This window comes from Helianthus annuus, chromosome 6 (genome assembly GCF_002127325.2).
Source record: "Helianthus annuus cultivar XRQ/B chromosome 6, HanXRQr2.0-SUNRISE, whole genome shotgun sequence".
In the NCBI taxonomy this organism is placed as follows: domain Eukaryota; kingdom Viridiplantae; phylum Streptophyta; class Magnoliopsida; order Asterales; family Asteraceae; genus Helianthus; species Helianthus annuus.
Genome location: NC_035438.2, coordinates 69369057 through 69386618, shown reverse-complemented (window position 1 = coordinate 69386618; position 17562 = coordinate 69369057). Strand labels below are relative to the sequence as shown.

Genomic DNA, 17562 nt, shown 5'->3' with positions numbered 1-17562 from the left:
TGAAAATGGCTTGGGGAAGCTTGGGTTTATATAGGGAAGGGATTAAGGTTGTGTTAGTTGAGTATTTAATGTCCAAAACTTGTTTAAACTCAAAATAAACCCAAATCCCGCTCAAATTCGCGAGCTGAAATGAGGGAACTGATCTGGGGGTTTGTTCGCGGCCAACAAAGGTCTTGGGGGTGGGCTTCGCGGCTGGAAACAAGGGAAAAGGCTGAAGTTTCAGTTAATTACAATTTGGCCCCTGAAGTTTCATATTTAAGGTTTTTAAGTTGTTTAGGGGTTGTTTTCGACATATAAGCATAGTATGAAGGTAAATCAAGTATGATGAACATAATCCAAGTATAATTAAGTGTATGAGTGTCGTATTTAAGTATCGTATGCATACAAAAGACGTATTATTAGCATGTTTCACGTATTTGCAAGTTTGGCACATAATTTCTAAGAATTTTGAATATGTATCAATTGTTTCACGAAATTGAATGTATGAGCATGTATAAAGTATATTTAACACGAAATTAAAGAAATACGAGTTTTATTTATGATCCAAGTCTCGGATTTTACAATGATTACAAAGAAAAAACGATTACAAGAACACAAGACTTCCAAAAATAGAAATACAAGCAAGACCTTATAAATATGGAAAGCACGAAGAAGCAGGGCGTTACAATTAGCTACGAGATTGACTGCAGCAATATTCAAGGAGGAGTCTGTGAATGCACTATGTCTATCGCTTCCGTCAATCACGTGCTTGAACGTCAAATGTATCAATTCGTAGTTGATCAGTTTGAACAAGACTAGGTTGATAGAATAATGTACATCCGCGCATACTGAAGAGTCAAGCTCGCACGGATCAACACAAGCAGGTCCACACGAACTGAGCGCATAATTAGGGTTTCCAGGTTCGCGCTAGTAGGTCCGCACGAACCTGCGTGCATCCGTGGTTGTTGTCTGGTGCGGATCTGGATTGCTATATATAGGAGTCTTGAGTCTTGTTCATTTACAACTTTGTGAACTGGAGAGCTGTTACTCTGTCCAAGTGCTTTTGTGGTTTTGTATTTACAAACCAGTAATAGAAATCATCTTATAATTACTTGTTCTTGTTCAATCCACTCTCGTACTTAGATTCAGCACAAGATACGAGATCTTAACAATCAATTGTACATTCAAGAACATCAAAATCGGTCCAAACACGTTTCTACATTTTTTCTTACTAACGTGACGAACCAAATCAACTCACGTCGAAACCAAAATCGAAACCAATGAAAGCGTACACACACCAAACATTTACTATGGCTTGTTTTGTAACAATATCCCCTTAACCAACCAATTACGGCGTCGACTGAAGACACAAAACACCAGAGACTTCCCTTTGGTGTCTCCGTTCTTCCATCTCCAGGTACTCTCTCATCTCAAAATCTCCATTCTTATCCAGATCTAACCACAATTTCCTTTATTTTAACCGTTACTTCTTTCATACCGGTTGCCAAATCATGTAGAAACGAAAACCTTACAGTTCTTCATAACTTTTGCAAACTATGTTGTGTTTTTGCTCCACTAGTTAACAAATTGAAGCAGTTCGTTAGTAATTTCATTTTTAATGTTCAAGTTGATACTATATTCACCTCAAACTGGATGAGAGGGAGGAAATTCTTCAATTATTCAGTTTAAAATGTAGTAAAATAACATCTATGAGGTCTTAAAAAATGAAACTGAAACCTTAAATGTGAATACTGTGTTTCCAGAATTACTAGGTTTTTTTTTTTTTTTTTTGAGGCGGTTCGGTTCTTGGCTAGAGTTCAGCGTGTGGTCCACAACAACTTTTCGAGGGGCGAGGCTTTGTTTTTAGTAGATTAGGGTTTTCTATTCTGAAGGAGATGGCGGCGCAGTTTGTTGCTCGTCTACCTCTACCTGTTATAGTTATGCAATTTGCCCTGGTGATTTGAATGAAACAATTATCACTAAAAAAAAATTAGGGAAAGAGGGTTATAAGTTATAACATCTATTTTATAAAATAATTTTTTAAGCTAGAGCTACAAATTTGATAATTGTTTGTCAGCATTTTAGGCGGTTTTTACGTGTACTGCGTTTAGGGAGGAGGGGGCACCATTTGGGTAAGGTGTGCGGTCTGTTTTCACGGGTATGCATACCCGCTTAGGGTAGGGTGTGCGGCTTGTCAGTGATTTAGTGTAAAAATAAACATGCTTCTTCGAGTCATGTCATATTGTCATGTGTTATAAGGGCGTTCCTTTACGTGTGTATATAATAGAACAGGTTTCTCCGGATACATCGGTTGTATTAAAGATGAAGTGCATATGTAACGTTTGTTCATCGCAGGTGGCTACTGTAGCTGGTTGCATTTCTGTGATCACTAATATGAGCTTCAGCGGCCCTTCTGTTGGTACCGGTTAGTTTTTCTCCTCATGATACGTTGCGTCTACCGATTTATAATCAAGTGCAACATTGATTGTGTTTCTCTCACAGGTGGTAGAGCTGCCAGAAGGGCATTTGAGTTTGGACGGACGTATGTGGTGAAACCTAAAGGCAAACACCAGGCAACCATTGTCTGGTTGCATGGCCTCGGTGATAATGGTTCAAGGTAATATTTTCTTCTGTTTCTATACGAATAAAGTACCAGTTGATAGCGACTGAGATTCGTAATTTGTGTTCGTATTTTCATATCGTTTTTTTTGGCAGCTGGTCACAGCTCTTGGAGACGCTTCCACTTCCAAATGTAAGGATACGTTTACTGTAACTTGATAAAAGAATACCGCTAAGGCCTTGTTTATCAAGACTTATGTTTTCTGCTTTGTTGTTTGACGTTTTCTAAATGGTGAAATATTGATAGAGAAACAAAATAGTAGCAAGCTTACGTTTTTAAGAAATGAAAACTTTTTGTATATCCCAAAATTATAATTTCTAAACTTGATATTGACGTTTTTGCAGCTTACTTTGATTTCAATAAATTAAGCTTTTACGAAGTAGTAAACACAACCTTAACTCTTAAATTTACGTTGTCATCTTTATTTATAAGAAAGAAACATTTTTGCCTTCTGTTTTTTTTTTTTTTTTTTTTTTTTTTTTTTTTTTTTTGTAGCAAAAACCACACTATTTTTCCCATTATATAGAAACTGTAGACATAAAACAGAAAACATTGGTGTTTCTTAAATCTCAACGAGGCAACATTGTTAACGACTTAACGAATACAAAAACATTCCATTTTTTATTATTAATTTTATAGCACATCATACTTTTCTACATGTTCTCTATAGATCAAATGGATATGCCCTACATCACCTGCTCAACCATTAACCTTATTTGGCGGCTTTCCCACAACTGCATGTACGTCAAATAATGCTTTGGAACATAAAATTTTATGTTTTGACATGCATGAAATATTAAGATTCGTATCATTGATAACAGGGTTTGATGTAAGTGACCTGTCTGAAGATGCACATCAAGATGAAGAAGGGATGGATGCTTCAGCAGCACACGTTTTGAGTCTGCTATCTACCGAGCCCCCTAATAGTAAGCTTTAAGCTGGGACTACTTTCTAGAATCCAGTTGTTAAACTTGAAATCAAACAATTTATGAACTTTGCTTTTGTTTTGTGTCGATTTTTGCTCGATTTCACATGTTGATATACTTATTGGCTTAAACGAGAATACAGTCTTTGTAAGGGGAACAACTTATTTCTAGGGATGCAAACGAACCAAACGTACACGAACAAGGCCTAGTTCGTGTTCGTTTGTTAAGGAAATACATGTGTTCATGCACAGCTCATGAACACTTACCGAACAAGATATTTTGTTCGTTAATATTAGGTACCGAACACAAACGAATGTTCATTAACACAAATGAACATAAACGAACACAAACAAGCATTCATGAGTAGAAACGAACACAAATGAGCCTTCATGAACATAAATGAATACGAACGAACACAAATAAACGTTCATGAATAGAAACGAACCTATATTAAATTTCAAATAAAATCGGCATCTTTCATCACAGACTTTAAGTAGATCCACCCAAAATATACTAACCTAAGCATCCGAACATACTTGAGTACTTAACATAATCTTGATAAACGTAATTAGCCTAAAATAGTGTCTAGAAAAAATTTTAGTTACCGAACATAAGCTAATTTTAGTTACCGAATATAAGCTAATTTTAGAAAAAAAAAAAAAAGACGAACATAAGCTAATTTTAGTTACCGAACATAAACAAATGTAAATAAACGAACACGTTACCGAACGTTGACGAACATAAATGAACGAACAAGGCATCTGTTCAAGTTCGTTCATTTCATTAGACGAATGAAATTTCTTGTTCGTGTCCGTTCATTTATTAAACAAATCAACACAAACGAAGTTCCCGCCAAATGGTTCATGAACTGTTCACTGAAAGTTCGGTTCCTTTGTAGCCCTACTTATTTCTGTTTTTATGGTTTTGATGTAGTTCTTATTTCATATACTTTTGATTTTGCAGTCAAACTTGGTGTTGGAGGCTTTAGTATGGGGGCGGCAACCGCTCTATACTCTGCAAGTTGTTTTACGCATGGGAAGTTCGGGAATGGAAACGCGTACTCTACTCATTTGGATGCGGTTGTTGGACTTAGTGGCTGGCTTCCATGTGCAAAGTTCGACCGCTCACCGTTTTCCTCTATATTTGTTTATACGCATATTTCAGTTTTCTTGAAAAGAAATATATATTTTGTTGTTTGACCGTCTCTTTTATCTTTTTATAGAGACCTGAATAAGAAGATCGAAGGGGAGGAAGCTGCAAATCGTGCTTCATCGTTGCCTATTTTGCTATGTCATGGCAAAGGTAAACACTTTTTATGTTCTTCCATTTTCTTTCTTTTCATGCCAATTAATAGAAATATAAATCAACATGATATTGGTTCGGTTTAGATTGTTCATTTTTCTTCCTCATCTGTTGATTGATTTGGGTTCATCAATCAATCAAGTTTTTATTTTTTTTTAGTAAATTGCCATTTTAGTCCCTAAGGTTTGACCAAAATTGCCACTTTAGTCCAAATAGTTTTTTTCTTGCCATTTTAGTCCAAATAGTTTTGTTTTCTGCCATTTTAGCCCCTGACTTTTGTCATTTTTTGTCATTTTCATCGACCACTACCACCACCTCCCACCACCCACCCCATCACAACCAAAATTGCCACTTTAGTCCAAATGTAATCTTTTATGGAATCTATATATTATCTCATATATAATATATCTAGAGCTATATATTCTTACTAGTGGCTCTGGTATCTATCTTCTATTAATCATTTTGCTATCTGTATGATGTCAGCTGATGATGTGGTACGCTTTCGTTTTGGGGAGAAGTCAGCCCAGAAACTATCTTCCACCGGCTTCAAAAACCTGACATTCAAAGCCTATGACTCGTACGCAATCTTCCTTCCTTCACTATAGATTTATTTATTTTTTAATTGTTTCATTTGTCTACAAAATTGAAAAAAAAAAAAAAAAAACGTTTGGTGTTTACGTAGGCTTGGCCATTACACAATTCCAGAAGAGATGGACGAGGTTTGTTCGTGGCTAACTTCGAAACTAGAGCTGGAAGGTAAGTTGTAACTTCAGTCATTGGTTATGTATTAGTTTGATAATGTGTATGGCACAGAACAGAACCACCTTAACCTTAGACTGGCTGTACCATTGTTATTTTGTTACCTGGTGTGGATTCGTGATTTAAGATTTATCTTCATTGGACCTTGGTCGGAGCTACAATTTCTAAACGAATATTGAAAATGCTAAAATATATATAACATTTGAGTATAAAATGATCATTAACATCTTCAAAAGTTGTATACGGGTATCTCTATTTGGGCTGGGTTGGGTATTACAAGTTCCTTTTAGCTGGATCGAGTTGAGATGACATTTAGATGGAGCGTATGTTGCGTATGTGATGCAACAAATCAAAAATCAAATGTCTTCTGTTGAAAGAATTAAAAAATGGATCAACAAAAGGCAGATTTCTGATTTGCTTTTTGTTTTTTTTAGGTTTCTTAACTTTACCTTATTATTTGTTGTTAAATTGCTATTTTTTTATCATCATACTCAGTAAACCCCACCAATAGCAAAGCTAAGGTAGGGTCTAAGAAGGTAAGATGTCGACAGCCTTACATCTACCCCGTATGAATAGAGAGGCTGCTTCCAGTGAGACCCCCGGCTCGATTGTTGTTAAATTGTTGATAAACTAAAATAAAACAAAACTCACAATACATGCATGTTAAAGGTAGTTACATAAATGGTTCTCGACTCCTAGTATGTTTTTCTATGTTCCAAGAAATATTCACCATTACCCCTCTTGATAGAATTAATAAGGGTTTATCGACTGCCCTTTCGGCCACGTCTTGTCAAATGAAACCTAATGGGCGTGTCTTATAGATCAAAGCTGTACAAAAATTTAAAAAAAAATTGGCAAGGGTGAATGTCACTAAATTTTCACCCGGTTTGAACAACCGTTAATCTTGTTACGACTAAAAGAAAGATTGGCGTTCCAACAACAAAGGGAAAATGTAACCAAGTTTGTTCATTGTTCCTATTAAGTAATCCAAACTTTTTATGTCTCTTTAAAATAACCAAACTTTAATTTAGTGTTCTAAAGATGTGTGATTACCAGGTCATCAGGTTACCATATTTTTTATATAATTTTTAATTTTCTTTTCTTTTAATGAACAAGATTGTGTTTGATTGTTAAGAAAATAATAACAATAATAAGATAAAATATAATGGTTAGATGTATATGTTGTATGTTTCTTTTGAACATAACTGTATGTTTGACCTTGAAGACACCACATACCATTGCTGCAACCCTCCATCTGCAAGCAACTGTATTTTTTTATAAAATATAAAAATGTGAAGTTAGATAATAATAAGCAATGAATAAATGTGGGAAATTAATATGAAGTGAAAAAGATGATTGGGTGAGTGATATATTGGTGATTAAAGTTAGTGAAACCTGACACATCATCATAGTAACCTGGTAACTTGCTAATTACATAGTATTAGAACATCAAATTAAACTTCACTGATTTTAAGAAGACAAAAAAGGTTTTAGTGACTTAATTAGAACAATTTACAAACTTGGTTACATTTGTATAAAGATGTGTGATTACCAGGACATCAGGTTACCATATTTTTTATATAATTTTTAAGTATCGGAGTTTGGTAATTTATAAGTCATATTTTTAACGGCTTAAATTGGCGGACCTAAGCCCAGCCCAAGGTGGGCGGGCGCACTCCCGGAAAAATAAAATTTTAGTGCTAAGTTCCGTCGAAAATCCCGTCCGCACCACTTGGAATTTTTCGTCCGCACCCCTTGGAATTTTTCGTCCGCACCCCTTAGGCAAAAAGTGTTATCAATTTATATTTTAAAAATATTCTTTAGTAAACTCTTATTTTATAAAAAAATACTACCTAAATTATATTACTTTTAATACCTAAATAACTAAACCCAAATACTCAATACATTTAACTAGCCCACTACTAAGTCTTAGCCCAATAAACAAACTCAACAAATCAACAATTATTCAAACTAAAATAAAATAAACAAGCCCAAAACCCTTACATATTCTATCCTGCTTTCTTTATCGTCCTTGCACGCCAATGATCAGAACATCAACAGCGACAACAATGAACAGTCAGCAGCCGCATACCACCGTAATCAGCCACCATACCACCGCCCATCAAACATGGGTAAGTTTCTTTGTTATTTTTGATGATTTTTTGTTGATATTATCCACCTCCAGCAGCCTATTATAGCTGCACACTAACCGTAGTAGATGTAACGACTCACCCAAAAATATCCTAAAACGCTCCGTAAGTGAAAACCCGGACCCCTGAAACCCTAATGTACATGAAAAACCAAGAAAACAAGAAATTTGGGTTTCAGGCGGGCCGCGTAAACCATAAGAGGAGTTTACGCGGGCCGCGTCAACTTAAAACCATTCCGGATAAGTATGAAAGCTTCATACGGGCCGCGTAAAAGATAAGACAAGCTTACGCGGGCCGCGACAGCAAGGCGGTTCTCCGGATAAGCTTAAGGGACACGCGTCGCGACTACCGGTGACTCAGCATACTCCGATCTGATCCACACACCCACACGGGCCGCGTAAGTCTTCTTTTGATTTTACGCGGGCCGTGAGGCGCCCTGTTTCCAGCCTATAAATAGCAGTCGATAGTTTCAGTTGAAATTCGTTCAATTCTTTTCTTTCCTTCAGCTTCTATTATAGCGATAGCTCGGGTATTACCTTCTAAATCCCGAAACTCTGCCCGTTATTAGGGTAATAACTCTAAACACTGCTACGATTCAATGTCCGATCGATTGAAACTATCCAATGGATGTTTAAGTGCTGCTCAAACTCGGGTTATACTTTGTCATTCGTCGTAAATTCGATGGATGTTTAAGTATCGCACTTTGTCATTCGTTGTGAGGGTTTCTATCTCGTGAGTTGTCGTTAAAGTTGAATTGAGTTAATACACTAATACGAGTTCCATTGTGTCTAGAAATTAAAACTCGTAATCAGGAAACTGCTAGAATACTTAATAGCTAAGTAAACTTAATAGTTAAATAAACTTAGCAGTTAAATTAGCTGAATATATTAATTAATCTATTAATTAAGATTAAGTATGATTAATTAGTTAAGCAAGATTAATTAAGCTAAGCAATATTAAGCTAAGATAGATTAATTAAGCTAAGTGCGATTAATTAAGATTAAGTAAGATTAATTAAACCAAGTAAGATCAATTAATCAGCTAATTAAGATTTATTAATCACCTAAATAGATATACATGAAAAATAGATATATATGGGGTAGATGTTATCTAAGGAATATATTATCTAAGGAAAATATTACCTAGGGAATGTATTATCTAAGGAAAGTGTTATTCAGGGAAGACTTTATCTGGGGGAAAACTTATCTAGGGAAACTCTATATAGGGGTAAGACTTATCTTCTTACCTATAAATAGGAAGCTTAGGAATTCAATTCCTTTGTTCATTTCTTCTATTCTTCTCTCTATACGTTAGTGTTCTAACCAAAAATCACCCATGCGATGCTCTGTCCGATCGATTCAGGAACAATCTAATAAATGCCAAAGTGTTGTACTTTGTGAATTTCGGTAAACGGAATCCAAAGTTCTATACTTTGTGAATTTTGTTAAGGTTCGAATCTCGTGACAACCGTTAAGGTTTGATTTGGGTTTTACACAAATACGTATTCCATTCTGTTAAACTATATGTTTAACTACCAGAATACTCCCAACTACACACTTACAATCAAACAAGCTATTAAATCATCAGAAGATCCAGAACAATAAAGTATACGCTTAATTATCAGAAAGAGTGGAATCAAGAAGTTTGTTAAATCAATACTACATGCTTATGATGTGAGTCATTCTCTTTTTATCAACTGTTTTACAAAACTCCAAGTTATTTTCAAAGTTATAATTACAGGGATTAAGTCTATGTAATCACCAAATTACAGCCGGTATGTGGGGTTTTGTATACATTACTTGATAACCGTCACCATTGGACAACAGGTTAGCCAAGGGGTGATATGACCATAGTCACAGACACCATCGGGCAATGAGGCTACCGATGGCTGGTCGAGTGACAAATACTGTGGGTAGTTGGTTGATAATCAGAAACATTGTAATCGCTCTTAATACTGTAGATTATAACAAATGCGTCGTTTTAAGTAAAATGAATGATTCACTCAGTATTTCCCTGCTGACAAAACCTTTTTAAAACGCGTTTCAGGTGATTACAGTAGATTGGAATAAGAGTTGGATACGACACCAAAAAGGCTTACAGAAGTGGCTTGATTTTACAATTAAATAAAAATTTAGAAAAGTTGTTTTATGTAATCAAGTTTATATTAAAAGCTACCTTTGTAAAACATGGAATTTATTCCATCTATTTAAATAAAATCTGGTGTTTCTAAACTCTGATATTTTTCCTAATTCACGGTCCTGATGAAATTTCCGCTGCAATATTTTCAAAAATAAACCACCGGTACCACTGGGCTGCTCACGGCTCCCGATTCCGGCCATGATGGGGTCGGGGGGCGTGACAGTAGACATGTGCTTCGTTTCGTTTTCATTATGTTATGGTGGGTTATATTTTGTTAGTGATGATATTTTGCCTTTTTTATAGCCGCATACCACAGTATGTTTGGCTTTTTAGGGCTTTGAATAGTTGATACATTATGTAATATGTTATAGAGCCATGAACTTATAGATCAATATGTTATGGCGCGATTTCTCAAGAGGAAAGTTGATACATCTTCCGGATTCGTTGATGTGGATACTTGCATAATCGGTTGGCGATGAGAATTTAAGTGAAGGTTGTATATGTAATATGTTACATAGAGAAAGACTTGCTTAAGAAAGTAGGTTTAGATGATGTTTTGGATAGATTTCAAAAAATGAAAACCCGTATGACGACGTTTTAATTATGTTTGTAACAAGGTTTGACGTGTTTTTGATGATTATATAAATTTAGTTCTTTTGTTTTACATGACCCGACTCGACCAGAACCGACCCGATACGAACCGATTTTTTTATTTATATACCTTGGGGTCTAAAATTTTAAAAATGTTTCGCATCCCCTGAAAAAATTCATGGGTCCGCCACTGCAACTTAAACGCCCTCAATCTACTCTTAAATATGCATTGCATCCATCACAGGAACTACTCAAGAGAAAACATAAGCAGCTAGCTTGATTCAGGTTTAGTGGATTTTCAACTACAAGAGTGACAATAGATGTCTAGTTTTCAAGATTTTTGAATAAAAAAGGCCCGTCTAGATTCTGTCAAACTCATTGAACCTTGAATTTTACAGCTCAAAACAAAACAGTTCAAAGGTATTAAATACGGCTGGTAATTTTAGGCAAGGGTATGTTAACACAACATGAAACGATACGTTCTTAACATTTTGTGTTTGGGCTTAACATGTTCTGTGTCTTAAATAAGTCGACACGTTAAAATCCGTGTATATGTTTCGTGTCCTAAACACGTCGACACGTTTAGAACACGTTAAAATTCGTGTCTAAACAAGTTTTTGTCAACCTGTTAGACTGTTAGCTACGATTTGACTTTTCTGGAGTTCTGTTTTAAGATTGCTAAGAGCATTCACATTGGATCCTTCATATTTATGTGAGTTGGATTTTTTATATTATAGAGTGGTTATAAGTGGTTGTGAGTGAAGGAAAGAAAATGTTAATGTTCATAAGTAAATTTGGAGAAAACAATGTTCACTCTCTATAATATTTCAATATTTTTGAAAGTGGTTGTGAGTAAATGAGAGGAAAAAAATGTAATGATAAAGGTATAAAAAATCATAGTATATATATTACTATATATTACTAAACAAAGTGAAATGAATAGTGATTTTAATATTATAATAATATATAGTTTTTTAATACTTTTATTGTTTTAATATTATAATAATAGTTATTTTCTTTACTTTTTAACTTTAATTCTTTTTTTAATATCAGGGGTTGGGATAAGCTTGGTGTCAATCGGTATCGAACCAGTACTGGTATCAAAAATACCGGGACGGTCCTGTTCGGTATCAGTACATGAAGGTAAAAACCGTCACTAATACAGAAAACGCCAAAAGTTGGTGCCGAATTAATATTGGAAATCTTTTGGTTCGGGAAATTTAGTGCTGCTACCCGGTACCATTTGCTCATCTCTGATCACGGTTACCGTCCGAACAATGGTATCGTACAACTTTTTTTTGTTGATTTTCTTCAACTTTTAATTTTTTCATTTTTTAGTTTCAGGGGTAGGGATGAGCTCGGTGCCAACTGATACAGAATCGGTTCTGATACCGAAAATACCAGTTACGGTACCGGTATATGAAGGTAAAAAACGGTAGTGAACCTGTACCAGGAACGCCAAAAGTCGGTAACGAATTGGTACCGGTACCCAGAACAATTTGCTCATCTCTGAACACGGGTTTCATACGAACAACATCGTTACCATACAACTTTTTTGGTTGATTTTCTTTCGGTTATCTTTTAGTGTATTTTTTCTACATTTTCTTTTTATTCTTGTCAGCAGTTCCGTTCGCAACACGCTCGTAGTGATTTCAAAACACATGTAAACACAGACTAAATAACAAAAGAAATTCGCCGCAACGCGACGAACTTTTTTAAACCTAGTTTAATTAAAATGAGGGAAAAGGTAGTGAGTTTTAATATAATTATAGAAATGGGGGATCAATTGTGAGTGCTATAAGGATTAATACGTTAAGAATTATTATGTTAGGATTATATGTATTAGTTAAGATCTTTATGAACTTACTAAAGAGGTTCCTAAGGGGGGACGGGGCGCCCCGTTGTGAACCCTCCATCACGCGTCAAACTATAACGCACACCGCCACCAAACTTGACCACGCGTGGACTTTTAAACGCGTGATATTTATCACGCGTGGTAACATGAAAAAAATGAACGTCGGACCAAGGTTACCGTTGAGGATTCGACCGTTTAAATAAGTTTTTTATATACACACACAATATAAAATCCAAACATTCTTCCAATTCAAATCCAAACATTCTTCCAATTCAAACACAAAAAATACAAACGTTAAGTTCAAAAAAATTCAATTCAAAGATGGAAGGTTCAAGCAAAAAAAGTTTGGGTTCGAAGAAAAAACCCGTATGACCGAAGGTTCGAGCGAATCTTGGTGAGCCGACGAGATTTCGGTTGCAAGACGAACCCGACCCAATCCCACAATTTCAAACCCAACATTTTCCACCCTTTCAAACCCAACAATTTCAACCTCCACCGTTTCAAACCCACCAATTCAATGTCGACCCACTAGAGGATAACAACCTAATCCACCAATTCGCCCGTGCGTACCGTAAACCACAACATCTTGATGACGTTGACGATGACGATGAAGAAGAAGAAGAAGAAGACGAAGACGTTCAAGAAGTTGAAGTTGTCCCAACATCCGCTCAGAGAGCATGGAGGAGCGAGGAGGTCGCCTTGGTCAAGGCGTACTTGCACACCTCCGAAAACAAGAAACATTCGAACGAGCAAAGAAGAGACTTGTTTTGGAGACGAGTCATAGCTCATTTTCACAAACTTCCTAGTTCAACGGAACGAAACATGGATCAAATGACTTCGAAGTGAGGCGATTTGAACCGGAAAATAAGTAAATTTAACGGTCGCTTCATTCAAGTGGTACGTGTTTTTTATAAACTTAAAACTGTTTTTTTAATTTTAAAAACATAAAACTGTTTTTTTTAAATTTTTTTGTAGACCCGAAATCCACAAAGTGGAGCGAGCGAGGCGACTATCATAAAAACCGCCATAGACGACTATTGCCGAGTATACAAGCATAAAAGTTTTCCACACTTGGCGGCATGGGAGGTTGCGAGACATCACCTGAAGTGGGTACTGGTTGACTTGGTCGACATGGTTGGGCCGACGGCTCCAAAAAGAAGAGGAGGTCCGAAAAGATCAAAAACCTCCGAGTCCGGGAACTACACAACTTCCGAGTCGGGTAACATGCCCCAAATAAATTTGAACGACCAACCCGTTGACGAACCCAATCAACCCGTTAACGAACCCAATCAAGATGATACACCGACAAGGCCGCGCCGCAAGAAAAGTGGTGATTCGGCAAGTAAAGGAAAGGAATCGGTGGCGGAGTCGATATCCGAAATCAAAGAGGCTAAATTGGTGGAAATGAACAAAGCCAGTGATAGAAGAGAAAAACTTGTGGCGGCAAAACTTAAACGTGAGGAGGCGTATATTCGACACTTGACCGAAAATGAAAAAAAATAGTGATTTAAACGTCTTGTTACAACCGCACAACAATCTCGACGAACCGTTTAAGTCGATCATACTACAACGCAAACACGAGATATGTGAAAAGTGGGGGTGGGAGATGCATTAGATTTTTTAGGTTTTTTTTGTTTGCATTGTTTAGTTTTTTTTTTAGTTTGTAATTTAGGATTTATTGAAATAAAATTTATAATTTATAATTTTAGTGTTTTTATTGTTAATTTGTAATTTAAAAACAAGAAAAAAGGTTGTGAATGATGGAATTCCATCACAAGTGATGGACATTTACACAAAAATCCATCAATAGTGATGGAATAATGCTCGATGACATAACGGAAATTGATTTGATGTTATGAGTGGTGAGTGGTGGGCGCCCCTACCCTCTAAGGCTACACGGTATGGGGTGCCAAAGCCATCCACCTTAAAAATTTTTTTTATTAATAGCGTCTCCACATTATACCGTGAACGGCAGCCATTAGGGGGGTAGTATTAAATGCTAGCCATTACAATGGCGGACAATAGTGAGCTGTTGTGTGTGAGAGAGTTAATTAAATAAAGGGGGCGCCAATAGTGAGAATGGGAAAGAGGGGGCTCCATCCCGTACCATGCTAGCTATTGATCAAGGATAATAGAGCCCTCTGGTTGACGTGACACATACATGACGCATCCATGGCATAGTGAAGCCCCTCCCCATACCTTGGAGCCTAAATGTGTTAAAAAATGACACGCTAAGTTATCGTTTTTGTGTTCGTGTTTAGCGTATTAGATCATTGTGTCGTGTCTGACCTGCTATATCAGACCTATTTTTAAAACGAACCAAACCCGCAGGGTGTAGGATTCCGGTCCAATTATAAATACATTAGTCAAAACATATATGTTTATTGTGTTAAGCTTTTTTAGCCTCCACTTCTTTTACTCAGCAAATACACCTTTCATACTCTACATCTTAACATTCAAAAGATTTGAAACCACTATTTGAAATCTAATAATATATAAAACAAAAATCCCACCTTTTCTCTTCTAGAAACAATAATATAGCAAGAATATTAAAATCCAGCTACCATTCAGCTGTCATGACATTATGAAGAAAAAACATGATGCAGAATATGTTGGTAAAATATCACCTGGGCCCTTCTTCAATCACACTTTTCCATCTCATTTCTATTGGACCATATTATTATTATTTTCTTATTTTTTTAAATACATCTCTGACCCATGCAACCAATTATTCCACAAAATAAACACAAGGATATGCTCTAATGATGGACCAAGTGAATCATTTGTATGCAGACTACCCATGTTGCCAGCAAAATGACCATAATGCCCCTAACAAGTTGCCTATTTTGACTTTCAAGGCCAAGAAATATAGCATCTTGTCTATAGGGACAATCATATATACTACAATGCACCTAATGCCTGAACAGAATCATGATTACTGTAATGAACCTACAGCAAAGTTTAAGGTTCTATGCACATTGTACATAGATAGGACAGTTATAAAAAAATGACCATTATACCCCTGGTGACAGATAGAGAAACCCTTAACAGACCAGAAAATATGTTCTCACATGAAACAGAATTATTGGCAACATTAAGCTTGTTTTATTCCTTAAATTAGGAGCAAAACATGATTTCAAGCAATCAAGGGAGCCTTTTTCCATGGAATCATAATAAGATGATCAGTTGACAGATGAAAGTAATGGATGATATAACGCGATTACGTATAAACAAATCATATATAAGTTTGAAGTAAAATTACATTTTCATTTTGCTCTCTCTTCTCTTAAAAGTATGCAGCCTCCATTTCCACAAGACGTGCTTCGAATGAAGGAGCCAAAGATCCATCCAATTATGTTTTTACCTGAAACCGACATCATACATTGAAACAAAATCATATATGCACAGTAAAAAGATTAAGTTACGATGATAATTCTTACAATGAGATCAAGATTCATCGTTTGGCAGCAGATCAGGGGGACCCGAACCCCCGTCTGAGGACTCATTATCGTCATCTCTGGGCTCGTCATTATGAGTCTCACCCCATAGCCGCGTACTGGGTCTCCTTCTAATGGTCACATGGGCTCTGGCCCGAGAAGTTCCGGACCAGCTGCTGCTCCTTGAACTAGTTCGCGGTCTAAAAACCCTAATCAAGAAAAAAACAGTCATCCATCCCCCTTCATCAAATGATAACGCACTAGTGCTATTATCTCTATTATTATTATTATCTTCACCCCTCTCATCTCCTATAGAAGACTGAAGACTACTTAACAGGTCTCCGATGTCCCTCTGGCGTTCTAACCGCCTCCAATCCCGTTGACGGTCCGGGTCAGCTTCAGACGGTCTGACCAGTGGGTGCACCAGCCGCGCATGCTTCCTTAGGTCCGTATATGTACCTGAAAAGTCACACGTCTCGCTAGCACAGCTTCTGGATTTCGAGTTCATAAACAAACGAGCAGCCTCCACCACAATCCACCCGTTCACCTCCCCACGACACAACGGGCAGACCAGCTTCAACGCAGGCGTAGTAGACCCGCCTTCCAAAGTTCCCGAATGTGCGGTTTGTGCAGTTTCCGTAGAAATAACAGGTGTTGTTTCTTGCTGATCCATCAACTGTTGCATCTCAGAAGACGCTTTCTGAAACTGGTCAAAACAGTTCGAGTGACGGTAACTTGTGTCGCACATAAACGGTCGACAACCCTTTTCATGCGAAGAACACAACAACAAAATGGCGTTGTGAGGGTGCTCCATACAAACAGGGCATCTCGCTTCTTCCCATTCTTTTACGCTCTCGGTTTCTAAAGGGCTTTTAGTCAATGACCGCCTCGAGTGACTACTGTTACATATATACGGAGAAGTCCAAGATCTGTCAACCGACACAGATCGGTCTCTTCTATCTTTCGGCATCTTTACAGTTTACACACCTCAATATCTACATAACATTCAATAAACCAACCAAACAAACAACATAAACAGTTAAACACCACCATCAAACTATCAAAAAAGCCTAGAACCACTAAACAAACACCAATTTAAAACTAAAAATCAACAAAAAAATTGAAAAAACAAACACTATCAAGAATCAAGTAAACAACAGTTATTAAGAAATCCAGATCCCAAAATAAAGCACAACAGCATCAATACAAACCAAACATAAAGATCCATAACAAACCCTAAAATAAAAATCCCCAAAATTACAAACCTTTTTAGCCAAAAGAGGGTCTTTTAACCAAGAAACAGAAACTAAGACATCATACAAACCTAAACACAAACAATTATAGAGAACCTACGTGTATAAATTACAAATCGAACATCGTAGACCTAAGAAGCATGTGGGTTTCATGAGAAATTTACCAACAAATTATCTTGGTCTGCTGATTTCTTGAATCTGAAAGATCACAAATTTGGTATCCGATGGTTGAAAGACTCAAAAGGGGTTGTGGAATTTTGAGCTGATAATGTAGAGAGAGAGAGAGAGAGAGAAGAAGAAGAAAGCTTGTTAGGGCAAAAGGGTAGCTTTATATATACGCTGAAGGAGCCTACGGTGACCCGGTTTAAACCGGGTTGTTTTATATTTGGGGCGGCGCCGGTTTGTTTGTTGTGAATGAAATCGATTTTTGTTTATTGTTTTTCGTTTTTTGTTTTTTTTATAAGTTTTCAACAAAACCATGAGTATCTAACCCAATCGACATAGATGATGACAATTATTCCATATATAAATAGGTAAAAGATCAAATAGAA

At 36.5% G+C, this 17562-nt stretch overlaps 2 protein-coding genes across 2 annotated transcripts; one reads left to right on the top strand and one right to left on the bottom strand.

The window, feature by feature from the left end:
• The first annotated feature begins 1241 nt into the window (after nucleotides 1-1241).
• On the top strand, nucleotides 1242-5744 carry LOC110865609 (acyl-protein thioesterase 2). Its single transcript, XM_022114928.2, has 10 exons — nucleotides 1242-1396; nucleotides 2335-2404; nucleotides 2482-2596; nucleotides 2695-2731; nucleotides 3270-3339; nucleotides 3421-3525; nucleotides 4489-4639; nucleotides 4748-4827; nucleotides 5311-5404; nucleotides 5510-5744. Exons 2-10 carry the CDS (start codon nucleotides 2374-2376, stop codon nucleotides 5592-5594), a joined length of 768 nt encoding a protein of 255 aa, XP_021970620.1. The 5' UTR covers nucleotides 1242-1396; nucleotides 2335-2373; the 3' UTR covers nucleotides 5595-5744.
• A 9711-nt stretch (nucleotides 5745-15455) lies between these two features.
• LOC110865608 lies at nucleotides 15456-17331 on the bottom strand. Its single transcript, XM_022114927.2, has 3 exons — nucleotides 17176-17331; nucleotides 15762-16753; nucleotides 15456-15685 (listed from the first exon to the last, which is right to left on the bottom strand). Exon 2 carries the CDS (start codon nucleotides 16726-16728, stop codon nucleotides 15769-15771), a length of 960 nt encoding a protein of 319 aa, XP_021970619.1. The 5' UTR covers nucleotides 16729-16753; nucleotides 17176-17331; the 3' UTR covers nucleotides 15456-15685; nucleotides 15762-15768.
• Nucleotides 17332-17562: the final 231 nt, after the last annotated feature.

What these genes read in the sequence shown, in the direction of transcription:
- LOC110865608 (XM_022114927.2), bottom strand. Translation starts at nt 16,728, where the DNA reads ATGCCGAAAGATAGAAGAGACCGATCTGTGTCGGTTGACAGATCTTGG.
- LOC110865609 (XM_022114928.2), top strand. Translation starts at nt 2,374, where the DNA reads ATGAGCTTCAGCGGCCCTTCTGTTGGTACCG. An exon ending in CGGCCCTTCTGTTGGTACCG is followed by an intron (nt 2,405 to 2,481) that starts GTTAGTTTTTCT and finishes TTTCTCTCACAG; the next exon opens with GTGGTAGAGCTGCCAGAAGG. An exon ending in ACATTCAAAGCCTATGACTC is followed by an intron (nt 5,405 to 5,509) that starts GTACGCAATCTT and finishes GTGTTTACGTAG; the next exon opens with GCTTGGCCATTACACAATTC.